Raw genomic sequence first — 27,340 nt, 5'->3', positions numbered from 1 at the left:
AGTGTCATCACATCCTTGCATTTAGAGTTAACTTCCTCTATGCACATGCATCAAATGTAGGATGTTTTTCACCTTCCTCTTCTCTTCTGTCCTATATGAGCAGAAAAATAGTTCCACCATCATGGGGAATCCCTTCAGTGCACATGCCTCTGCAGGAGGTATATAGAATCACAGAAACAAGCCTCATATATGGCACTGCAAAGCAATCCTTGGAGCACTTGGGTATAAGAATAAGGATACATCTCCCCCCCATGGAGAAGAAGGCTCAAATCCAGAGTCAGCAAAGTGGTTAACCTGCACATTAGAGTGTCATGAGCTAAAACTAAGCGGTACTGGAAGAACATCTATTCAACACATAGTAGCAGGATGTAAGATTGGAGCAGGTGAAGCATACCCTGAAAGGCACAACCAAGTGGCTTCAATAGTGTACAGTAACATCTGGGCAGCATATGGACTAAAAGTCACTAAGACCCAATGGGAGACACCACCAAAGTCCTGTGGACTTCAAATTCCAGACAGACAAGCAGCTGCTGGCCAATCAAGCAGACATAGTGGTGGTTGACAAGGAGCAGAATATGATAGATGTGACAATCTCAGTGCGCAGTAACATCACAAAGAAGGAGAACAAGAAAACAGAAAAGTACCAGGGGCTAAGAAAGCACTAGAGCAGATGTGGAAGGCAAAGTCTGTTAATTCCAAACTTATTAAGAAATAACAAACTTTGCATAATCACACACAGGATCACTTATCAACTCTACTGGCAGGTCCTGACTTAGCATGCTGCTATTAAACTGCTTATTTAAAAACAGCAAACTGTTGTATTACTAAAGGACTGCTTCACACTAAAACTGGCGCAGATGTTGGAGATTTTTATTTTGTACATTTAATACATGTATTACATTGATGCATGTAAAATGTGCATCAAATTATTTCTGTATTACAAAGAAGAACTGTTGCCATTTGATCAAAGCTATTTAAAGTTGTCAAGTTATTTTATTCATGTCCTTTAATCTCGAAGAAATGTGACTGATATACATTTGCGGTTGTTATACATTTGTAGAAGTACCTGTACAGAATGAGGACACATGCTTGAATGAGTGGTCCCTGGTCTTGCTCCCTGAATAAACTGATATTGACTTTGTCACCCTGCAAAGGGCCGTGGCGACAAATGATTTATTACTTGTGAAGCAATGAGCACATGAAACACTGAATCTCCTAACACATCTATGGCACAGAGTCTTTAAATCACTGGAACTCACTGCAGTCAATGGATGTGTGGACATGCGGTGCAGGCTGAGAGGAATTTGTATTGATGAGTTGCTATACTGCAGCTTGCCAACCACAGATAGCTCTGGTTATTGACTGCCACAATAGGCTTCCAACACATTGGAATAGTGATAACTCGGAACTATTGTCCAGCTTTCCGCAGGATAATAATCATTAAGAATATGCGCCTGCCTGAGCCTTTGTCTGTGGATAGTTGTAACTTGGTTTATAAATCTGGTTTATAATCTTGGGTAAAACATATAATCCTCTGTATAAAACTTTCCCTGTATAAGCAATTGTCAAATCTTTCAAAAACATTTAAATCTAATTTAATAACTTCTTCAGTTGTTGTCTTCAGAAAAGATGTGTTGCCATAAAAGATGGAATAATTCAACTTTATTTATATTGCGCCAAATCACAACAACAGTCGCCTCAAGGCTAGTTCTGATTCTACATGAGCGGCATGTGTAAATTACTGCCATACAAAATGTTGTTGTTTTAAATTTCCGCTTGTAGTTGATTCAGTCACACAATGTTACTTCATCTTGCAGTCTTATATTACATTTTATGACATTTCCGATCCATGGATAATTAGGTCTCACTTGGAACTTGATGGCTCACCTCATTTTACAACATTTGAAAAGGTTGAGAACTCATTGTGGACACTGTGAAACAAATCCCTGCAGAGTAATTAACGAATGAACTTTAAAGTCCTATTTTCTATATCATTTCGATTTCAGCAGATCTGTGAGCTTTACAAAGGAGAATTCATGGAGAATAAAGATTAGGATATAAAAAAAGCTAAGTGCTAGAAAATGAAGTTGTGACACTTATTAGCAAATTTTCAAACTGACAAACCTGTGGGTGAAGCGTTATGCCGCATAACTGAAAAGTCTGTTCAGGATTGGAATTCACACAGCTGCACATCAACTACAACAACTGCAAGAAACTGGCTCTTGCTAAAAAGTTGAATTTCATCTGAGAATGTAGCAATCTTTCTACGAGATTCTGCCTTTATAAAATAGAAATTGGACTCTCTAATATGCTGATTCTACATTTTGGCAGGTTTGAAAAGTAGACTTACCACACTACATGAACAATAAGAATGACAAAAAAATTGAAGAAAGTCAGTAGCCGAGTTGATTAGTGTGCTAGACCAACCCTGAAAGTAAACCAATGACAGCATTCTCGGTTATTGTGAAAGGCATTTCCGGTATTTATTAGTAACTACCTGGAAAGGACACATTTCTTCTCCAAAGGAACACGCAGGTTACTAGATAATGACCATCCACTGACACAAACAAAATAGTCTTTGAAGGCAAAGTAATCACCATTTATCTTAGAATATTTAATAACCAGACAGTGAGTGAGAGTGCTGTCTGTTCTGTTGTAGAAAGCAAGCATGCAGTACAAAGGCTACTCTAGAAAACCCCTTGAACCACCACTTTTAATTCTGTTTCTTAATGGAGATAAATTCTTTCAGTGCTTTTGAGGCTTAAGGGAATCAGCCCTGTGCTATTGCCAAACAGCAACAAATCCATGCAAGAGAAGTTGGGTAAGCTATGCACTTTTAAAATTTGTCCAATAGGCAAACTGGTACAGAGATTCAATGACTGAAGACTTAAACCGTGAGGAAAAGTCTTCAGTGGAAAATGTTAATCAAGTCCTAATCAAGAAGGAGAATTGGAAATTTGACTTATTCAAAGAATTTCTTTCATTGTGAAGGAATTTCATATTCAGCAAGTAGACATGACAGTAGTTAATCTACTTCACATGTGCAAAATATTTGAGGTGTGATTTTTTTCAAGATGTTCCCTCTTGGATATAAATTAAAGCATCCATCCATTTTCTTCAGCTGATCCCGGGCAGGATCGTGGGGGCAGCAGCCTAAGCAGAGAAGCCCAGACCTCCCTCTCCCCAGCCACCTCCTTCAGCTTGTCCGGGGGAAACACCAAGGTGTTCCCAGGCCAGAGAGATATAATCTCTCCAGCGTGTCCTGGGTCTGCCCCGGGGCCTCCTCCCAGTGGGACATTACCCAGGAGGCGCCCAGGAGGCATCCTTGTCAGATGCCCAACCACCTCAACTGGCTCCTTTCGATGTGGAGGAGCAGCGGCTCTACGCTGAGCCCCTCCCGGATGGCCGAACTTCTCACCCTATCGCTAAGGTTGAGGCCAGCTGCCCTTTGGAGGAAGCTCATTTCCGCTGCTTGTATCTGTGATTTTGTTCTTTCAGTTACTAAAAGCATTAATGTAATAACTGTGCCACAATTTGAAGAAAATCACTCCAAAGACACGATAATTTTCCATCCTTTCAATTACTTATAATATTGTGATATTTGTGTGCAGAATTATATATTATAATTATACATCTGTCATGAAAGGGTCGTGCATAGTAAAAGGTTATTAGGCTCTATGCCTTCAAAACATTGTTTATTGTGATTATTTTGTTCATGTCATGTTTATTTTCATACTCTGTCAATTATTTATTTTTTTTATTCTTATATTATTTTTCATTTTCATATGAATAATTAATGGCAGCGATTGAAAACAATAGGAAAGTAAATTGATCCTGTTAAGCCAAAAGTACAGTCATGTGGAAAAGAACCTTTTCACTGGAAGTACACACCATGATTTAGTAGCTTGTTAAACCACCTTTAGCGGCTATCCGATCGTTAAGTGATGACGTGACGAATCTTACTTCCGGGTCTAAAGTAGTCTGCGTTTAATATGGCTTTTGTGTTGTTAACATGTTTAATGTTTTGTATTTTCTTCTATTTAATCTCAAAAAGCTCCTAAAACAGTCAGTGATCGCTGTTGACCTCCCTCGGCTTTTATTACCGCTAATCATTTATTTAAGCTCAGTTTTTAAAACCTTAGGATGTAACTACAGCCCAGCCCATGCAGCAGTATATGAATGACTAACCTCGTATTGTGGATGGATTATCTCAGTTGTTCTCCTGGCTGAAGTTTGGTCCTTTTACAGCATCCTGCCATGCGATTACATTTGTTCCTGACCACCGAGAACACTCACGGTAACTTTTATCGAGTGGAAAAAAAGTTAGCTTGTTTATATTATGCTAACATAGCTGTGTCGCTAGCGGTCACGTAGCACATCATTATATACCAGCTAGCCCAACTTCAGTAACCCTACAAACGTCACTGCTGTTTAGTTTTCTGCCTTCATTTATGTTGGAAGTGATAGCAGAGCTGTACGTTTTAATTTGTTTCCAAAACCCCGCAGTCAGGACATGCTATATTGTATTTAGATAGAAGCTAGCGAGCTAACTTCCTGCTAACTTCTAACTCCGTTAAATGTCATAAATTCCGTTTTCATGGATGCCTGGACGTTAAACTCAATTGTTACACCTGGTAGAGCAGAACGCTGATCATTTTATTAAAGATGAAAGACTTTAGACAGTTTTTCAACTCTCAGTAATGCCATAGTGATCGTTTGATATATGGACCTGCAGCGGAGTTTAGGTCCAGACACGGCTAGTGACGTCAGACTGAACAACCGGATAACTTGAACTAATGATTTGAGAGACTTTATCAGAGTGAATTTTAGCTCACTCTTCTTCACATTGAGTTCATTGAGGTTTTGGGGCCTTTATTTATGTACAGCTGTCTTAAGGTCACAGCACAAATTTTAATCAGGTTTAGTTCTAGACTTCTACAAATGAAAAGAATTTAGATGTTTTGCTGTGGCCCAGTCAATCTGTTGTAGATCTACAGGTGATTGTGCTACTGTTGACCCAATGTGGGCCAAGTTTCAGCTGTCAGACAGATGCCCTCACATTTGTCTCTAGAATACCTTGACATACCGATGAGTTCATGGTTTACTTAATAGGTGCAAAATACCCGAACAAATTATCAATTTATCAAATTATCACCCCTCCACCACCATGCTTGACAATAGGTATGAGGTGCTGATATGCTGTTTGGCTTTTTCGCCAAATGAAGCACTGTGCATTGTGGCCAGACATCTCCACAATAGTCTTTCTGGCCAAAAGACATAGATCCACAATCTTGTGCTTATTTCAGGAGCAAATATGTAAACCTAAGCTTTACTCTGATGCTTTTTGTAGAGAGTACCCTTCAGACACATCTTTTTCTAATTGTACTATAATCATCTTTAACATTTAGCATGCCAATAGAGTCTAGGATGTAGCTCTTGGATTTCTTTGCAATTTCTCTGAGCATTGCACAGTCTGACCTTGGGGTGAATTTCCTGGGATGTTCACTTCTACCAAAATTGTGACATTGTGTTAACACACACCTGCTTTCATAGAATCAGCTGCATTTCATTACCCTCTTCATTCCTCTGTAACTAATGATGCACTTTATTTTTCACCAGATTACACAGAAGTCCTTTGACAATGTTCTTTTCACACATACTTCAAATGATCTAAGTTACTTACTAACTTGACCTGGTAAAAAGTAAAATCACCACACATAGTGGTTATGCATCTTAATGTCCACCCAATCCCCAATTACCAAGAAATATTTTTGAAGAAATCCTTCAGGTTTTTTTTTGCAGTTTCAACAAGCAAAAAATGTATACAAGATGCATTTTCATATTTTGTGTCTCTCAAGGCATTTATGGTGTTTTACTCAATATAAACAAGTAAGTAGCTGTTTAAGAGATAAAGAGAAAATAACAGGATGTGTAAAACCTAATTTTACACATCCTGGACAATTGCTAGATCCTTTAAGCTCATTACCCAGCCACTTCATGTGGGGGTAGATGATCAACAAAACAGTACCCACAATTTGTTTCCAACTGAGTACACCGAAAGGTCACTAGTTTAGGGACAAGACTTACCGCTTCATCAGGCCGATGAACATCTTTAATATGTGTCTGTGCATTGTACCCACACAGTTTATGAATACAGTTTCCTAAACAACTGTGCATGCATTAGCTGAAACTTAGCACATATAAGGTACAAAAAAGCTTCTTTCTGCGATATTTATGAAATTGAATTGAAAAGATGACGTGTTAACCTTTGTTTTACTTGTTTGCATTTTCTTCTTCTTATTATTCCTCTTTATTTGTAGTATGACATTATGGTTTTTCATACTGCTGTACTGTATGTTGGGAAATATTACCTTGGCACTTATTTGTATAACCACGTATATTAAGGTCATGAAACCTTAAATATCTTAATCAAAAGGCCAGTTAGAGAATTAAAATGCACATTGACTGATGCATCAAACAGAGAACTGGGATGATATATTTGCCAAAAACTTAAAAGGTTTACAGCAGAGAGAGAGAGAGAAGAAAGCCCACAGGAATGTTCGCAGAGTAACTTATCATTTCATTAATAGTCTGTTAAAGACATCACATTTTCTTAACCTAAAACATTATTCCAACATTTCACTTTCCTTTCATGTTTCTTAGCAGAGAAAATTGTCTGGAGAGGGTTTTATTATAGCATGTGATTAGATTAACACTGTGAGTCAAAGGTCAGCTTATCACAGAGCACTAGGCTCCTCATTCCAGTCTCCTTTGGATGTAATGGTGAGGAAGTTTAGTGCAGGAACCTTGGCCTTCTAGTAACCCCTCTCACCTCCTTCACAGCAAAGTGCAGAAAGCACAATATGGATGAAGACTCAGGTCAAGTGGAGGCACTGCAACGATAGACCTGTCTATAAAGGAAAGGTCATGTTTCCTGACCATGGATGCTCTCCTTTATTGATTGCTGGAACTGTCAGCACTGTCGGTAATTCTAAAACTGCCATTTTCCATTCAGAAATGTACCCATATGGAAAAGATGTATATAAATCTTATAAAGTTTGTATCTGTCTTGTGTGAAACTTGTATGAAAAGCATATAAGAGTGAAAACAGATATAATAATGGATTGGATTGGATTTATATAGCGCTTTTCTAGGCACCCAAAGCGCTTTACAATACCACTATTCATTCACTCTCACATTCACACACTGGTGGAGGCAGCTACAGTTGTAGCCACAGCTGCCCTGGGGCAGACTGACAGAAGCGAGGCTGCCATATCGCGCCATCGGCCCCTCTGGCCAACACCAGTAGGCAAGTAGGGTAAAGTGTCTTGCCCAAGGACACAACGACCAGGACAGAGAGCCCAGGGATCGAACCGGCGACCTTCAAACCTAAATATAAGATCCCTTGAAAAATTATATAATGAAACTTGTATGTTTTGGATACTTACTAAAACAATGTATGAAAGTAATGAGAAAGTGGCCACTTTCATGAGTAAATCATGTAAGCCTCATATGATTTACATATAATCACAAGTTTTTACTATTTCTTTTCCATATGGGTAATGATCTTACAATCTGTAACGAATCGTAGTGAACAGATATCCACAAAGTATATTAAAACAAGTAATCTCTTTGCTAAACTTTATCGACTTGGAGAATGTGAATGTGAGCTTCTCGTTTGGTAAATTAGAGGAAAAAAAACTTTCTTTATCAACTTGAAAAAAAGAGCTTTGTTACTTTGGTCCAAATTGCTCACAAAAGGGAAACCGCATGTGTATTACTTTTGAACAGAGAAGGATTATTTATACCGTGTGAAACGTGTCTGCTGTAATACGGCTTTAGGTTTGAAGGTGCCTGAACTAATGAGCGATAAAAAGCAGGTACAAGAAAAATTATGGAGACAAGTGAAACCGAGAATAGGGTCGATATCCTATTCAGGTGATGTAAGTACTGGACATTTGTTTTGTTATGAAACTTGTTTCATCTGCTTTTGTTTAGTAAGCTAAAACACAACACTCATTTTAAGTTATTTAAAATGAAAACGACGGAATTTGAATGAAAACAACAGAATTTGGGAACAAACAATGGAATTTGAATGAAAAGAACAGAATTTGAACAAAAACAACGGAATTTGAATGAAAACAACAGAATTCTAAAAGAAACAATAGACTTGGAATAAAAGAGTAGAATTAGAATGAAATGAATAGCATTTGAATGAAAACAACGGAATTAGAATGAACAGACCAGAATTTGAATCAAAACAATGGAATTAGAATGAAAACAACAGAATTTGAATGAAAACAACGGAATTTGAATGAAAACAACAGAATTTGAATGAAAACAATGGAATTAAAATGAAAACGACGGAATTTGAGAACAAACAATGGAATTTGAATGAAAAGAACAGAATTTGATCAAAAACAACGGAATTTGCATAAAAACAACAGCATTTGAATGAAAACAATGGAATTTCAATGAAATGAACGGAATTAGAATGAAATGAATAGAATTTTTAATGAAAACAACAGAATTAGAATGAACAGAACAGAATTTGAATCAAAACAATGAATGAATGAACAATGAATTCTAAAACAATAGAATTTGAATAAAAAGAGTAGAATTAGAATGAAAACAACGGAATTTGAAAACAAACAACGGAATTTGAATGAAAACAATGGAATTAGAATGTACAGAACAGAGTTTGAATGAAAGCAACAGAATTCTAAAACAAACAATAGAATTTGAATCAAAACAACAGCATTTGAATCAAAACAACAGAATATCAATGAAAAGAATGGAATTAGAATGAAATGAATAGAATTTGAATCAAAACAATGGAATTTGAGAACAAACAATGGAATCTGAATGAAAACGACGGAATTAGAATGAAAACAACAGCATTTGAATGAAAACAACGGAATTAGAATGAAAAGAAAAGAATTTGAATGAAAACAACGGAATTTGAATGAAAACAATGGAAGTTAGAAACAAACAACAGAATTAGAATGAAAACAACGGAATTAAAATGAAAACGACAGAATTTGAATGAAAATAATAGAATTTCAGAACAAACAATGGAATTTGAATGAAAAGAACAGAATTTGATCAAAAACAAAATAATTTGCATGAAAACAACAGAATTAGAACGAAAACAACGGAATTAAAATGAAAACAACAGAATTTGAATGAAAACAACGGAATTTGAATGAAAACAACGGAATTAAAATGAAAACAACAGAATTTGAGAACAAACAATGGCATTTGAATGAAAACAACGGAATTTCAATGAAATGAACGGAATTAGAATGAAAAGAAAAGAATTCAAATGAAAACAACGGAATTTGAATGAAAACAATGGAAGTTTAAAACAAACAACAGACTTAGAATGAAAACAACGGAATTAAGAGTACCTCTGTCTAGTAGCAGAGCACTTTATTTTCAGTTTTCTTAAGTGAGAGAAGAAACTCTAATGTTTAATCATTTACTGTATTATGCTGCCAGTTTTACTTCTTCGAAAAAAATCAGAATCTGTAACAATCTTTACCAACACGTCACAGTAAGAGAACAATCGGAAATTGAAATCAGCCAAGAAAACTGCAATTGGTACATTTCTATTTGCAATTATAGCAATGGTCCCACATCGCAAAAATGGTATGGCCTGGATCTGGCCCACATACCGCAAAGAATGACGGCCCTTTGGTGGCCCAGATTTGTTTTGCCAGAGGTGGCCCACACATGGGTCAGCACAAGGCCAGTTGCAGACACACTGGTGGCCCTGTGCTGGCCCAGAACAGTTTCAGCTCTGGCCCCAGATGTCAGCCTAAGGTGTACCTTAATCAAGCCATGTAATAACAACATGTGCCGGAACACAATAGTGCAAAAAAGACATGACAAAACTCTGTTCAGACACAGAATGGACAGATTCTTATATAGCACTATTCTACTCTCCCGGATTACTGAAAGTGCTCTATACAACATTCACCCAATAACACTTTCTCTAAACCGAGTGCTGCCTTACTACATTCACACACATTCATACTCTCAACACGCAGCCTGGAGGAGCCAGGGATCGAACCACCAACCTTCCGATCAGTAGGTGACCAGCTCTACCTCCTGAGCTACAGCCACCCAGTGGTAAACATGAGTAAACCCTCAGTAGGTTTTGGATAAAGTTTACACTCACAAACCTGTCAAACCTGCATTTGAAACATTGGCAACCACAGCAATATAGTATTGCAACATAGCATTTGGGTCTTCTACCTAAAATAGGAAAATAGGAACATAAATAGTGCCATCATTGCCAGACTTGGCCAACATCAGGTTGACAGACACCCTGCCATGACACCAGTCAGTCAGAAGTGCCAGTTTGATGCTGGATCAGGGGAAGACCTGTTTTCTATGAGCCTGGGCCACATAAACCAAACCATAATCAGGCCAGATGTGGCATGCCATCACATAAACAGTGCCATCTACGCCAGGCCTGGCCCATATTTGGATGACATACCACTTAACATGCCAGAAGTCAGCCAGCAGTGCCGGGTTGACACCAGATCTGGGCTAGACCTGTCTGCTATGTGGGGTCCTGTTCTTTGATACCAAAACTTTGACTGATTTAACTGCCATAGGGTTCTGGCACAACACTGCAGAATCTGGGATAAAATGATTGTGAAGGGTTCTTTAATAAAAAGGATCCAATACACCAGTATCCACAGACATTTATACTGACTAGAAGAAAAAGACTATATGCTAATACTGGCATAATTCTTTTTAGTGCTTAGGAACACCTCCGTCTGCAGCGAGAGAGAACTACATCAAGCCGTGACACCGATGAAGAAAGCATTATGAAGAATGACAAGGACATGTCCCATGCTTCGTGAAAGCCCTGCTCCTACCAACTGCACTTATGCATCTGCGATGCAAGTTGGATCTCGTCCACTGTGTCAAATCACTAAGTTTTCACACTTGATTTCATTTGGGACAAGAGACATAGAGAGCTTAGTCTGGCTGATGAACAGGGTGGGAGTTACATTTGGACTGGAAGATTGTACATGACATCTTCCAAAGACATGTACCACTTCAAGTGGTTTATATGAAATGTTCTCCATCAGCACATTAAAATAATACATCACGGCTCCACCCTGAGTCTGAGTGACAAATTCATGGTCTGCACCTTTGTGAATATTGTAAAAGATAACAAACATGGCAGGCGTCATGCTTCTGGCCTGACAGCGCAGGCTCACTCTTTAAAAACTGCTGTGTGGTCTCGGGGGTTATAAACCTAGACACCAAAATGAGATGGTTTGATTCAGGAGCTGATGTCTGGTCAGGAACAGAACAGGACACAGTGATATGTTTCAAGTGATCTTTAAATCTGAAGGAGAGTTTTTCCAAATCTAAATCACGTATGGTTTCCGATTGTTATGAGCAGAGGAACTACCTCATCTTTTACATCATATTAAAACTGTCACATTCAACTTGTGATTCTGGTTCAGGATGTGTATTTCTACTATTACAATTATATATTTTTTTATTATTATTAATGCGACAGTAGATTCATTTATGTTTGTGCCATTAATCTTTCCACCTTCATCTTCATCTAACAAATAATGTATTATTTTCAAATAAAGTTAATACTGAACATCACATACAAAACGCAGTAGATGAGCGCTTCCTTTTATTAAACTTCTAATTTCAAACACATAAACACAGAAGTCCAGTGACCCGAGGAGAGAAAACATCAGAAGTGACAATCTAATGTGCTCCTATTCCTCCTCAGGGCTGAGGTCTACCTACATCTCTGCCAGGTATTGACTCCACTCAGCACTGCTTAGTGTCCCAAAATGTGATCTGAGTCAAGATTGTTTTTTGCTGCCTAAAGGGAATAACACCAATACAGGAGAGAAGAAGTACTTTAGCCAGTTCCATACAGTATGGTGCCGTTCAGAAATATTATTAAAGGGCACCTGGCTGCAAGCCGTGTATTTGTTGGTCTTATGCGGTATTGTACATATTTTGTACAGTATACTGTACATATTTTGGATGAGTTTCAAGTATATAGTCTGAGGCTGGCCAGATTTAATGAAGAGGAGCAAAGGGGGTTAGTTCTTTGTCACATGAAGCCTTTTTAGAGGTGATTTGTGCTGTGGTGAGCGCATGTCTGTAGAACTGTTTGGCCTTATAGACTGTAGTTTGTGGAGATAAACCAACAGTTATTGAGATGTAAAGCTATTACATCTTTGTTGTTTTGATTGTTTATACCTTCAGTTGACCAATGGTTCAACGTTGAATTAGGTTATATCATTATAAACTGAAAAGCATCAAAAAAAAGTGGTGTCTCTTTCAGATTCATTTAAAACTATTAAGTTGAGAGCATAGTATTGTACCCTCATCAAAGGGAAAGACTGCATATATTAAAAATATTATTCAGTTTACTAATATCTATGAGCAAGGAGTCAAAATACATACGAGAGTACAGACGTTCTATTTTCCTTATGGGAATTACATATTCATATCATAATGGGGAATATACAACATACTAATATAATATTACTGACCTAATTATTATTACTGGACACTTTGTTAGGAACACCTCAATAGTAATAAGCTCGACCCCAACTCTTTTGTCTTCAGAACCACCTTAATTCCTCTTATCCTATTTATATGAACACACACTCAGTTGTCTAGCTTAGTGTTTCCCAACCACTGTGCCATGGCACATAGGTGTGCCGTGAGAAATGATCAGGTGTGTCGTGGAAGATTCCACCTGATTAGTACTCTAAGCGCCCGGCGTGAGTAATGGGCAGAACATTTACATTCTCTACCACTAGAGGGCAGTACAACTACCTGCTCTAATAAAATGGGTTGCTAACTGCTAGTAAAACAGAAGAAGACGAAGAAGAATTACATAATAGTTATGCTGTGAGTGAGACGACGCAATATAAATAGATAAATATTTGAAAAGAAAAAGTAGTCAGTCTGACCTGGGTCCTGGAGAAAAGATGAAGATGATGATGAAGGCCCAGCCTGAGTAGTGGTCAGAAGAAAGCAAAAAAAGGTATACTGGGACAAACTGAGCTATACCTGGTGCGCCGGGGAAACTTTTTGTTTGGTGGTGTGTCGAAACACTGGTCTAGCTACTGCCATTGTTTATCTTTACAGTGATAAATGCGTGTGGCTTCTGGGACTCTGAAGGTAGTTGACAGGTATCAGGAGGCCAAACATGCACAGCGCTGGCAGCAGCTGAAATAAAATCTCAGATGTGGGAGGAGTTCAGTGAGGCCGTGGAAGCTGTGTGACTCAAAGAAATTCTGCCAAAGCATCATGTGACAAGGAGGAAGTCATTTCCTCTGTTCCTGTAGAGTTCTGTTGCTTTAACTGGAGACATAGTTAGATGGTGGAAGAACATCCATCCACAGAGAACACTTACGATGGATGGATGCTACATAAGTTACATCACAACCTACAGTCACTAAAAACAATATCTGATTGACCTGCTTGTTTCTACTTTGTACACAACATCTGCTTTACTTCATAAGCATGTTGTCTGTTAACATTAAAAATCTGGACTGTTATAATATAAACAATAAATAATCAGCATATTGATTTTATAGATACCACAATCCTGGAGTATTTGACAAAGGATTTGCTAAAATAATTTGAAACTATTGTTACTTCAGTTTACTTTTTTAGTATCTAGTTTTATAAATTAGTACAGTTTGATACATTTGAGGGTTTTATTTGTTATTTCTTTTCTAATTTTCTGTTCTTTTATAATTATTCACACTTGTCAGTCTTATTAAACTACTACACACTTTACCCACATTTTCTGTACTTGTATTGAGAAAATATATAAAAGTTAGAGCTACGAAGTTTTGGCTGTTAGTCTAAAGACAGAACTTTATGAAGCTCTGTCTGTAGATGTGATTCAGAGTCAGTGCTGATGACCCTTTTGTTTTCCATACTCTCTTTGCATCCCCGATATAAACATTGTCCCGGTCACACACCACAAACAGTCCCAGTTAAGTCTTGTCTTATACTGTGTGCACAAAACGCCTAAGGTGGTTCTATAAAGTAGCTCTACACCAAAACACACAGAAGTAAGCAGCAGCAATGACTGGCATGTCCTGTGTACTGCAGGTTTATGTATCAAGCTACAAAACTCACTACACGGGCTGTTTGGATGGTGCCCAGCTATTCTAGTCATTCCATCTTGGTGGCAATCTGTTCTGTCAACAACATCCTTGTTTTCCAACATTTTGCAGAGGAGACAAGTGACAAGAAGAAGCTAATTAATCTCACAATCATCTTGTGATTATTACGCTTTCACTTCCACAGGTGCCGCATGCTGCCTCTCCTCAGGAGAGCAATATATCAGCTAGATGGAGGAGGTCAGTCAGCACAGACCGCCAGCATCACTTGACTCTCTCGAAAGAAAATATATTAAATGCACACAGGGCAGCTTCTGGCAGTGTGGACTGAGACAAGGCGTTAATTGATTAATGTGGAATCAGAACGCTAGGGCCCAGCCAGTTTACCACCCTCATTAGACAGATGAAAGGCTTGTTTATTAGCTCAGCAGTCACAAGACAACTACTAAAAATCACAGTAATATATGCAATGGGAGCTGACAGTGGTCCTGTATGGTGATGGACAGGAGAGGAATGTGTGCCTGTGCGGTATACTGTATCGGAATATCAGTGGCTTTGCTTGTAATAATAGGTGGTTGTTAAAAAAAATGGGACAATGACGGCATGTGTCATTCAAAAAGAATAAGAAACCTTTAAAGCATAAGAGATCAAAGACTGCAGAGTGAAGCAGCTAAAGTAGAAGAGATACCAACTGCCAACATTCCAACTCCTGAGAGCTTATGCCAGTGGTTCCCAAACTTTTTTTGCTGGGCCCCCCTTTGTTTTACAAGAAAAAAAGTTTTACATCTCCAAAATGTCAGGAGTAGTTAGTCATTATGAGATGTGTTTGTGAACTAAAAATCAAGAATGTGGGATACTGTTTGTCCGTGATTTAAACAGCCCAGCGCTGCTCCCGACGAAGGGAAAGCCAACCCTGCAGGGAGACCTACCTCGGCACCTGTGCAGGTGAAGCCAAAGGGCAGATTTGCTTCACCATATTTTCTCGTCTTTGGCTCAGAATGAAGTTGGTTTGGAAACATATTCAGCGATGCTTCATCTCCTGCTTTGCGTTTGTGTGGGTGCCCCGTGCTAGCAGTGTCCAAGCGTTTTGTTTTCTTTCCCCCCTTTTCATCCCGCGCCCCCCCCTGCAATGGCTCTGCACCCCCCTTAGGGGGCGGGCCCCACACTTTGGGAAGGTCTGGCTTATGCAAACATTAGAAAGGAAATGTTGGAAAACAGGTGGTATTAGTATTAATTAGACAGGAAAAAGGGTGTGAAAACAGATTGAACAGATAATGCATCCCACCTGTCAATCTTTCAGCCCTGCAGTGATTATTTATTTTTGGTCTAACTACAGTTCTCTACATACGTGTCTATCAGTCACATCTAGCTAGCAGCCTCTTGTTGCAGCACACTGAACATTTTATATATGGAAAAAAGGAACAATTATAGACCAGTGTCACAGTGCATATTATGCATTGCAAGTACATCTATGTTCTTTTTTCAGTTCTAAAAGAAATTTACAGTAGAACATCCTCACAGGGATGAAAATACAGAGAAGGGTAAATAATTAATAGACTTGAAAAAGGAGTTCCATGGAAACGAATATTTTAAGAGTTTTTCTTTGGATCCACCTGACACTAATTTCATCAAGAAGAAATTTGGGTTTTTTCCTGATGCTTTTGTCAAGGATTTGTAACACACTGCAACATAAAGCAGTCTTCTAGAACACGAGTTTTAGTTTAACATCATCCGGTAATGTCTAAAGGAAGGTTGTCACAACCAAATATTGATATTCCTTTTTGTGCTTTCCCACATGAGAGACCAGCATGAAAAAAATCTTATCTACACAACACATAATAAAATACCCACATGACTCTGACCCAAAATATCCATTCAGTCATCTCTTGGTGCATGATGGAAATTAGATATCTCCCTTTCTTACATTTCAGTGCAATGCTGGTGCTACTTACAGGTCTTCTTTCACAGTGTTTATCGTTTCTGGTGGTGAACAGCACAATACATACAATAAATACTTTACGTGTGACAGATTTCTCCAGCTAAATAAGCTTGAACAACGTCACAATGTAAAAAAATGTTTGAATAAACATTTAAAAAAATCAACACACTTTTAAGTTTTGTTTGCAGTGTAGAACAGGAAGCTTGTTTTGTTTAGCTGACCGTCCTCAATATTAGCATTTATGCTAATGCAAACCTCAGTGCAAGCAGTGGCAAATATTTAGTTGCACTCATTCAGGGTTAGAAAGTATGACAGCTAAAAGAGTCTTCCAACAACAAAAGAATAAAAAGTCAGGGTATATTGCTTACAGTGCATTACGCATTGAACTATGATGTGCACTAACATGTCCTGTGTTTGCAGCAAGGCACAGCTGACCATGCCCGAGAACAACTAATTTCAGAGGCGTGCAGGAGAAGTATTTCCAACTGGCTCCTTTCTATGTGGACTAGTGGCTCTAGCCCTTCGGAGGAGGCTTATTTCCATGACTAGTATCCCATTCTTTCATTCGCTACCCACAGCTTGTGGCCATAGGTGCAGTAAGAATGCAGATTGACCAGAAAATCAAAACCTTTGCTTACACTCAGACGGATACAACCTCCAGAACACTGCAGATGTTCCACCGATCCATCTGATGAAATTCCCACTCTTCTTTTCCCCTCATTCATAAACAAAACCCCAAGACACTTGAACTCCTCCACTTTAACTGAATTAACATTTTAAATAGCACATTTCTCAGCTTAAAAAGAGACTAATAGACAATAACATTATGGATAAGATATATTAGCTCCTGAGACAGACTGATTGATCTGGTTTCGATATTCCTTCCACATTTTTGAAGCTCGTGCAATTTTAGCCTGCAGTCTCAAACTTAATGATTTAAACCAAATGAGGAAAGTCAATAAATGTACTCCTGCATGTGTTTTCCATAATGCCTGAATAATATTTACTTGTCTGAGCAACTGTTTATCATGCATACTGTATATAATTGGCTGGAAATGCTTGCCTCTATATAAAAAGCATTTTCCCATTTAAAAAACTCTCACAAACTCTTCTGCCTCTCGTTGAGATGCATTACAGGCAAGAAGAATACTGGATTGCATAAATAGCATCTTCCAAACCCACCTCAAAGGCTCTACTCAAGTGTATCAAAGTACTTGAAAAGAAATTAAATTGTTAGGACTGATGGTGCCTGACAGCTTATCAATAGAAGTGGGGGATTTAGCAGAAGCAAAACACTAGCAGCCAGTGCTAAGATTCTGCAAATAACAAGAATGCTATTGCTGAAACCCCCAACAGATGGAGAACAAAACAAACCTGGCTGCTACATTTCCTGGTTGCTAAGCACCACCTGGAGTTAATGAATGTGTTGTCAGGCTAAGAGGCATATGAGACAAGAGGCAAAGTCAAAGTGTCTACTCAGAAGCATTAGAGAGTACCAATCTGCTGAGACTGCCGATCTGCTATTTGTCCTTGTGGGTCATTGTGGCATGCAGTTGTGTTTATACTTAGACTACACACACAAAGTTAAGTTGGAATATTAACTAGTAAAAAAATCCCAGGTGACCACAAGTCGAAAAAGCCCGACTGTTTGGATCTGCTGACCGTACTAACTATGCTCTCATATCAGTCATAAAAAGTTATATGAAGGCTGTATGGTGCCCAGTAATACTTTTGATTAGATTTTCAGCAAAACCTGAGGTACTGCAGGCAGTTTTATAACAGAAAAAAAGGACTCACCACACATCCAGTGGAATCAAGCTTGCGGTCTGATATACAGCGGAAATTGCGACTGCAGCCACCGTTGTCTTTGGTGCAGTCTCTGACAGGTCCAAAAGAGTCCAGGAGAACCTCCAAAGAGTCAAACGATGAACTGATCATCAACTCCTCTCTGCAAATACAAAAGCAATACACAAAAGTAATTACCTTCAGCCAGGTGTATCTGTGGGGCTTTCAAAAAGTATATTTCATGACTTCTTTTTCATCCCCCTGAAAGTGAAATTTTTTATACTGGATGCATTTCCTGGCACAACCTTTAGAATAGAATAGAATAGAATAGAATTCAACTTTATTGTCATTCCACATGCAGGTACAGGGCAACGAAATGCAGTTTGCATCCATCCAGAAGTGCTTTAGGCTACGTTCACACTGCAGGCGAAAGCGCATCAATTCCGATTTTTTGGACCCTATGCGACCCATATCCGATCATGGTATGACAGTGTGAACAGCACAAATCCGATATTTTCAAATCCGATCTGGGTCACTTTCGTATGTGGTACTGAATCCGATACATATCCGATGTCTCAGAAAGCGACTGCTGTGTGAATGGTCAAGTCGCATTAAATCCGTCTTTTACGTCACTGACACAAGACAGACGCCAATTATCAGCGCCAGAGAAGACATCGTGAACGCTTCCTGGCCATCCGGTGAAACTGCTGGGAAGACAACGTTGGAGAAACGTTAACATTTTATTTGTACTGCATAACCTGCAGGTTCTGACAGAAATCTGCAACTATCCTTTGAAGCAGCGCTCCTCTAAAACAGCAATAAGGATCATTATTAGGTTATCTACATTATTATGTAAATAACAAAATAACTTAAAGCAAAAATCGGGAAACATGAAGTCCGAAGTCTTTACATTAAGGCCATCAGTCAAACAATACTGTTTGCTCTGGGTCTAAACAGAGCGCGTTGTGTATGACGTCTTCTTTTGCGCATGCGGGCCGCTTTGAGCGTTCACACTAGAGCTCGTTTGCTGTCGCATTTTATTTGTAGTGTGAACGAGCAGACAAAAAAAATCGGAATTGAGCATTAAGACCTGCAGTGTGAACGTAGCCTTAGTGATATAGATATATTACAATATATATTAGCAATAATATAGATATGTAAGTATATTACAGAAATGGGTCTATTATGGTATGTTATAATGTACACGGTATGAAGTATGTTGTGAATATTCTATAACTATAAGTATGTACAGGCTGTAGTGAGTACAAGCTATGTACAGGCTATGAACAGGATATAAATATGAAAAACTATACAGAATATGAAATAAAGAACTTTACAGAATCTGGGATATACAGCTATACAGAAATGGGAACTATGCAAGTTGTAAACAGTTGTAGGATTAAAAATTATCGAATGTACAGAATGATTATTTACACAGAGCTATACAGTAGTGCAGTTAAGATAAGTGAGATATAATTCCTACAGAGGCTATATAAAGTGCTGGTGGTTGTGAGTGGTGGTTCAGTCCATGTTATTATTGTGTGTTTGAGGGTACAGTTGTCCATTGTGTGTGTGTGTATGTTCAGTCTATGAGTTTAACGTGGGTCAGATGTCAGGAGGCAGAGTTCAGGAGTCTGACAGCTGTGGGGAAGAAGCTGTTCCGGTACCTGGTGGTCTTAGTCCGGAGGCTCCTGTAGCGCCTCCCAGAGGGCAGGAGGGTGAAGAGTCCATGTGATGGGTGACACCGCTTCCTGTAGATGTCTTTTATGGCAGGAAGTGGTGCTCCGGCGATGCGCTGGGCAGTTTTCACGACCCTCTGCAACGCCGTCCGAGGCAGAGCAGTTCCCGTACCAGACTGTTATACAGTTGGTCAGGATGCTCTCGATGGTGCAGCGATAGAAGTTCACCAGGATGTCTGAGGACAGGTGGTTCTTCCTCAGAGTCCTCAAGAAGAAGAGGCGCTGGTGAGCCTTCTTGACCAGCTTGGAGCAGTTGGTCGTCCAGGTGAGATCCTCGGAGATGTGGACTCCCAGGAACTTGAAGCTGCTCACACGCTCCACAGCCGTCCCCTTAATGTGGATGGGTGGATGTGGGTCAGCATTCCTCCTGTAGTCCACGATGAGCTCCTTGGTCTTCTCAGTGTTGAGCAGCAGGATGTTTGTGTCGCACCACTCAGCCAGACGATCCACCTCCTCCCTCCCTCATCGTTGTCACTGATGAGGCCAATCACCGTGGTGTCATCTGCAAACTTAATGATGGTGTTGGAACCATCAGCAGGTCTGCAGTCGTGGGTGAAGAGGGAGTAGAGGAAAGGGCTCATCACACAGCCTTGTGGTACACCGGTGTTCATCGTGATTGTAGATGAGCAGCGGTTATCCAGCCGGACATGTTGGGGGCGGTTGGTCAGGAAGTCCAGTAACCATTTGCAGATGAGGGAGCTGATGCCCAGGTCTGTCAGTTTCCTGATGAGCTGTGAGGGGTGGATTGTATTGAATGCTGAACTGAAGTCTATAAACAGCATTCTGGCGTAGGTGTTGTTGTTGTCCAGGTGTGAGAGGACAGAGTGCAGTGCGATGGAGACTGCATCCTCTGTGCTCCTGTTCTGGCGGTATGCGAATTGGTGGGGGTCCAGGGTGGGGGGGAGACAGGATTTGAAGTGTGCTAGGACCAGCTGCTCTAAGCACTTAGTGATGATGGGGGTGAGTGCTGGGTTGTCTGCCATCTGTTCTGCGTTTTTACAACTCTAAATTAACTTTCTTTAATGAATGGTAAAGTTACTTTCATACACATGTATAAAGTTACTTTGGCTCAGGACTGAACTGAATTTATAACAATGCCAAACTGCCACTTTTCTAGGACGCTTCCTGGAAACAGCTGCCAAATGAATTCCATCACATGTTATCTCTGAGGTTGGTTTTTTGCGTGACTTAAACTTAGACTGGTTCTCTGACAGCTTGGATGCACTACACAAACTTTGCATCAATTGAGCAACTGAGCTCTAGTCCAACATGACTAAACAGTACAAACCTACTATGCCTAACTTTTAAAGAAATATTGCATTTAAGTGTCTACTACTCTTGTTTTAATGACCTTGTAGTACCATATCACCCTATTAGAGCGCTCCGCTCTCGCTCTGCAGGCCTACTTGTTGTTCCTAGAGTATTTAAAAGTAGAATGGGAAGCAGAGCCTTCAGTTTTCAGGCCCCTCTTCTGTGGAACCAGCTTCCAGTTTGGATTCAGGAGACAGACACTATCTCTACTTTCAAGATTAGGCTTCAAACTTTCCTTTTTGCTAAAGCATATAGTTAGGGCTGGACCAGGTGACCCTGAATCCTCCCTTAGTTATGCTGTAATAGCATAACTGGACTGCTGAGGGATTCCCATGATGCATTGACTGAATATGTTTAATAGGCCTCTCTGCATTGAATCATACTTGTTAGTAATCTTTGGATCTCTTCCACAGCATGTCTTTATCCTGTCTTCCTTCTCTCATGCCAACTGGTCGCAGCAGATGGCCCCGCCCCTCCCGGAGCCTGGGTTAGGGTAGGCTACCTTACAATATAAAGCACCTTGAGGCAACTGTTGTTGTGATTTGGTGCTGTACAAATAACATTGAATTGAATACTACTCCAATTTTTCCTCAAGATATGAGGAGCTACTGCCCAACAAAATGTGTAAGAAAGGCAGTTTCCAGAGCAACGATATTTCATAAAGGAAAGGAATTTAAAGATTTTAATGAGGATTTTTTTAACCGAACTTTGTTTTAAATAATAAAACTCTGTTATAGTACCTTTTTCATTGCCAGAGCTCACATCACTAACCATGCTGCAATAACCATCCATCTTCTTCTTCTGGCTGCTCCCTTTATGGGTTGCCTCCTTCTCACCCTTTCCCCAGCATCGTCTTCCATCACACTGACCCTCTGCATCGCCACCTCCAGTCTTTTTGTTATAACCACCACCTTCCCCAAGTCATACATGATAGCAAGCATTCAGCATCCTTTGCTGTAAATCTGTTTGTTCTGTCATAAATCACCCCTGACCCTCCTCTCACCTACTCCACCCTGTCTGCCCTCTCTTCTTCACTACTCTCTACTGCTCTATTTGAAAGATTGAACTGTTGAATTCAAATGTTATGCTATGGAAAAATATATGAAATGATTCTTATAAACTTTTTTTACATCACATAATTATTATTATTAATGTTATTTAGGGCGATCGTGGCTCAAGAGTTGGCGGTTCGCATTGTAATCAGAAGGTTGCCGGTTCGAGCCCCGGCTCAGACACTCTCGGTCGTTGTGTCCTTGGGCAAGACACTTCACCTGCTGGTGATGGCCAGAGGGGAATTGTAAAGCGCTTTGAGGGTCTCAAAAAGCGCTGCATGAATGCAATCCATTATTATTTAAACCAACTGTTAACTGTATATTTCTGTACATTTAAGTATTATTATTCATATTGCCGCATTCATTGACCTTGTTTATAGGTAATTTCATTGTTTAATCACATTAAAATGTTCCTAATTTAATGTTTAACTCATTCACTGCCAGCCATTGGCAGTGAATGAGTTAAACCCATTGACTCATTCACTGCAATTGACGGCTATAGACGTCAATTGCAGTGAATGAGTTAAAAGCACTTGAAAAAGGCAAAATCCCATGTAAAAGTAGGGCAACAAACTGTATTGTCATTACTGAAAATAACTGTATTTCATGTGAAAGCTATTTTCTGGTATTATTCTGGCGCCCCAGCTGCCGGGATATTACTGTTTCTTTAGGATTTTTTTTTTACGGTGTGGTTCAGAGCTGTACCCTGATGTAATCCCACAGCCAGCTTGAAACCTTTGTCTCTCATACCACACCCCTCATCGCTGTGTTATTGTCCTCCACCTTCACATACTTCATCGCTCCTCCTGACTTCCTCATGCAGTCCTACAGTTCCTCTCTTGGCACCTTATCATATGCTTTCTCTGGCTCCACAAAGACACAGTGTAGCTTCTGACCTTCTCTGTACTTCTCCAGCAAAGCTCCTCTTCCTCAGCATGAAGCCATACTCCTGCTTCTTAACCCAGCTTCATCTCTTTCCCAAAGCCTCATGGTGTGGCTCACTTATTCCTCTCTAGTTACTACAACTGTGCATATCAGCCTTGTTCTGGAAAATCAGTACCAGTACACTTCCATTCCCCAGGCATCCCACCATAGGTATATCATCTGTCAATGATCTGTCAGCAATCTTTTATATGACTGGCAGCTTGTTCTGCACCAAATATTCCACATCGATAAGCTGTAAGGACAACTGGACATTTTTTTAGGGTGAGGACGATCTAATCTAGCGTTCCCTTCCACAGAGGTGGCGATCCTAGTGACTTAAATAATTACCATCCCTTTTAAAATGGCCTTACCTAGCAAAAATCCCTAATAAATTATTATCTAAAACTGTATTTGGGATCAAATAACATTTTACAACCAGAGCAGTCAGAATTTAGATATTTTCCCAGCAGAGCTGTAGCATATATGCTTAATTATATTACTGCAGCTCTCCATAATTACCAGTAATGCACTGTACTTTTCATAGACCTCATATGATTCAGTGGATAATGACATTTTAGTAGATGAGCAGTCCTTTAAATGGTTCTAAGACAATCACAAGTCCAAAACTATGTGCATTGTATTAACAGCTTCACAAAAACCATCATATGGTCCATATTCACTTACCACCTAACCCTAACACCTATGAAGAAAATGAAAGACACACATTGGATGTTTGTATAGAAACAGATCCTGTTTCTCATTCATTAGTTGTACGATCACTGTACAATCCACAGTTTTGACTAAGCTTCATTATAGTCATATCTTTACAATACGACCATAATGAAGCCTCTTGACTCATAAGAGCTTACCACAGGTGTTTCTTTCTTACTCACCATTATATGAAAAAGTGAAATCGTCCTGAACACAGAACATGATACAAATTTAGAAAGCTCTCCTCTACAGATTCCTTGCTTACCTCTGCTCTTTGATTACATTAAAGACAGCGTCTGCAATGTAAGGTTGGAGGACTTTTTTAACACTAACTGCACAATAAATAAATAAATTCTTCACTTTTAATAAACATGAAGAAATAAACAAAGTAAAATGCAGCTGAAATATGTAATTGGTATAAACTGAATGCATACAAATGAATTCAATTGTATTTTCACTACACTCTTTTACATAACATAATACATTTACATATAATTAAATTAATTATTATGTAAGTGTGGACATTTTTGTTCATACTGAACTGAAAAATGTCTTTGCTATCGATAAATCAACCAAGCCACATAAACAATGAAACTTCACATTTTTAAAACAGGCTCGTTACTTTAGGTTTCTCGCGTTTCTACTCGGAGGTTACAGTAGGAGTGCATGTGTCGCGGTACTTCAGCATCTAGCTATTGTGACTGAAAAGGAGTGAGTATAAAACAGAGTGACACTTTTTAAATTGGCAGGTATATAGAAATGCAACGTTTCTATTCGCCCAACAAACATCAGCACACAAACTATTTTTGCGCCATGTGTGGTCGGCTAAAGGTCCAGCTGCTGGACACAGTGAGAACTTTACTCAGAGATGGAGAAAGACGTGAGGCAGAGAGGACAGAAGGAAGAAGAGAGGTTAGATTAAAAGGTAAAGGACGCTCAATAAACTGCAAATTTAAAGCTTACTTCTACTGTTGTCATTTATAATCACATACTGAATTTCCACAAGATGTGTTTTGATAAATTATGTAATTTCATACTGTGATACAAAACTAAGCCTGTAGTTTTTTTTACTTTTACTTGCATAAAGAAGTAGATTTAGTACTTCAACTTCACTTGGAGTATTTTTAAAAACAGGTATTTGTACTTCTACTTAATTAAAAAATGTCTGTACTTTTACCACCTCTGATTATTGAACATGTACTGTATAATGTGCCTGTCTGTATTTTTCTTTGCTTTGTTTGGACATTGTTCCCAATCTTAGTGAGACTGTTTGTTTAATTAAAGGATTTATTATAATATCCTTCTGAAGAATCAATACTGTTTTAAAAAGCGCACGAAATGCTAACTTCAAACAAACTAACACTTCAACATCCAATTAGCGATGCCTCGATGTCAGGAATGTTCCATTCACTCTCATTATAACTGATTAGGTTATCACATTTCTTTAGATCACATTTCAGTCTGGCAGGAAAACGAGGAACTGTCAGAGCAGTGCTTCAACAGTCTGCTTTGCGAGACATGTTCTGACACTCTGCTCTCATTTTTCTCATAAAGAGATATCTTCTTTCATGAATTAACAAACACCTGCATGTTTAATTCATTCTGTGTAATCATCATGAGAAAAGCAATGAGTTTTTACAGCACAGTTGTTATGCAAAATAGCAGACTTGTGAGATAAGACACACCATGAATTCATTGCTTTAACCTTGCTCAGAGCACTCGGAGTAACTACGATTTATTTATTTATTTATTATTTTTGCCGGTAAACCTCTTGCAAGGTCAATGAGCAGATCATCCAGTAGAGGGGCACAAGTGTAACTACTTGAGATGGTTGAGGATGAAGAACAAAGCAGAGTGGACTGCTGCTTTTCCTCACAGAATCTAAATCAGTAGCTATTTTTTCAGAGGAATAGTGCTGCCGGTGATAAAGAAGAACTGGTGTAATAGCCTTGCCATGAACCTTGGCTTAGCAGGGAAATTGATGACTTCTGTGGAACTAAAAGAAATATTTAGTTTTCAACTTCCCTAACTCCCCTCTAAATTCCCTGGTAGAAAAGGAAGCGAGTTTCCTTCCCTTTCACACTCAACTTAATGTTATCTTACAAACCAATTTTTCCATTATAATTGCCCACTGCTTTATTGTCATTTATTCAGAGGGAACCTATTGAAGAGAGCTTCAGCAGATGATGAAACTAACTGCAAGTTCGAATGCTAGGATATTTTAGAACCCTAATTAAAGTCAAATCACACCCAAAAACTGTGGGTGACACTACTGTGTTTACCATTAAACATCCCACAAGAAAAGAAAAAAAGGTTCAAAGCTTTGTTGGTGAGTCTTTGAGGCTACTACAACATTCATTATATCCCAAAGTATCAAAGCGCTGGAAAGAATGATCATCATAATGTCCATTTGGGAGGAAATATTTGGGCGTTTGGATGTCAAAACCAATTTAATGCAGACAGGACAAACATTTAGATTAAAGAAAGAACGATCTGATTACAACTATCTGAAATGCTTTCGCCCAACTATGTCTGCCAAACTGAATTTAGGGTGAGGATAGCACAGGAGAAATGTTAAAGGCTTTTTTATTTCAGGAAACGGTTTCAGTATTACACAATTTTGTTGTACAACAGTGGAACATGCTACGAGCTTTCATGCGGAGACTATTTTAAAGAAAAATTCTCAATTAATTAACGAAACATGCAATTTGTTTAGGTTTTTCATCGGGGAATAAAATGATGGTCTCAAAAACTAACACATCAAATGATACACTTGTAAGACTCATGACTTTCCCTAAACTCTTTTACATGTTTCATTACATCCCATGTGCAATGTTTCTGGTGCTCAACATTAAAAAGGAGTCATCCCCTCCAGGCATTAAACATGGAACAATACGATCACGAGATCTCTCTCTGTAAAACAAGGTGGTGTTTGATGGGAAGGAAGTCCTAAAAGTTTCAGCTTTTCTGTTGGATTACAGTTTTCCAGATTCAGATCAGATTATAATCTTTTAATTGGCACTGACAATGGATCCAAACACACTTATCTAATTAGAACGACAGACGACAGACAATTAAAACGGTTATCTGACGTAAGTGATGTTACGGTCAGAACACCATCGCTTTATTAAGTCATTGGAATGGCTTACCTTGTTTAAATTCTCACCAGAAAAGCAAAACAAACAGGTTAAAACACAGTTAATTATCCTGATTTTATTAAGAGCTTCTGCTGAAATAGTTCTGCGTTATGTAACAAACACACTGGATTTAAAAACCAAAAAAGTCACACTGGTAACGTTGAACAAGGACGTGGTGGGGCGTGGTCTGCGGTGCCGTGCGGACGCACCTGCACGACATCCGCAATCACGCCCGCCGTGTTAAAACACGGGGACTCAGGGGTTGGTGTGGGGTTGTGGTGGTGTGATGCAAATATTAAATAAAGATGGCTCAAAACATGGATCTGTGGTCCTGTCGTGCCTTAATTCCACCACAAAGGACATGTCATATATTTATAGAGACAGCTGCCTGCTTTTGAAATATAAACTGAATGTAAGCCTCAATTATTGGAACCATTAACATGAATGAAACGGTTATAAGTAAATGTGTGATTAAATGCCAAGTTATACCCTGCAGTGGACTTATTTTTGTTCAGACAGTAGGGGTGCAACGATATTCGTATCGATATTGAACCGTTCGATACAGTGCTTTCGGTTCGGTACGCATATGTATCGA

At 39.1% G+C, this 27,340-nt stretch overlaps 1 protein-coding gene across 8 annotated transcripts in view; it reads right to left on the bottom strand.

Moving 5' to 3' along the window:
* astn1 (astrotactin 1) overlaps positions 1–27,340 on the bottom strand; it is a 500,282-nt gene that overhangs the window by 241,167 nt on the left and 231,775 nt on the right. For all 8 annotated transcript variants that reach the window (XM_085439848.1, XM_085439850.1, XM_085439853.1 and 5 more), the window contains one exon: positions 17,884–18,034. In XM_085439848.1, the coding sequence (XP_085295974.1) occupies positions 17,884–18,034 (151 nt within the window). The remainder of the gene's footprint in view (positions 1–17,883; positions 18,035–27,340) is intronic.

Source organism: Copadichromis virginalis, linkage group LG18, assembly GCF_057382275.1.
Source record: "Copadichromis virginalis isolate Kocher_CV1m ecotype Utaka linkage group LG18, C_Virginalis_male_GT1.1, whole genome shotgun sequence".
Lineage (NCBI taxonomy): Eukaryota > Metazoa > Chordata > Actinopteri > Cichliformes > Cichlidae > Copadichromis > Copadichromis virginalis.
Note: the sequence above shows the minus strand (reverse complement) of the source record. Positions and strands in the feature narration are given on the sequence as shown.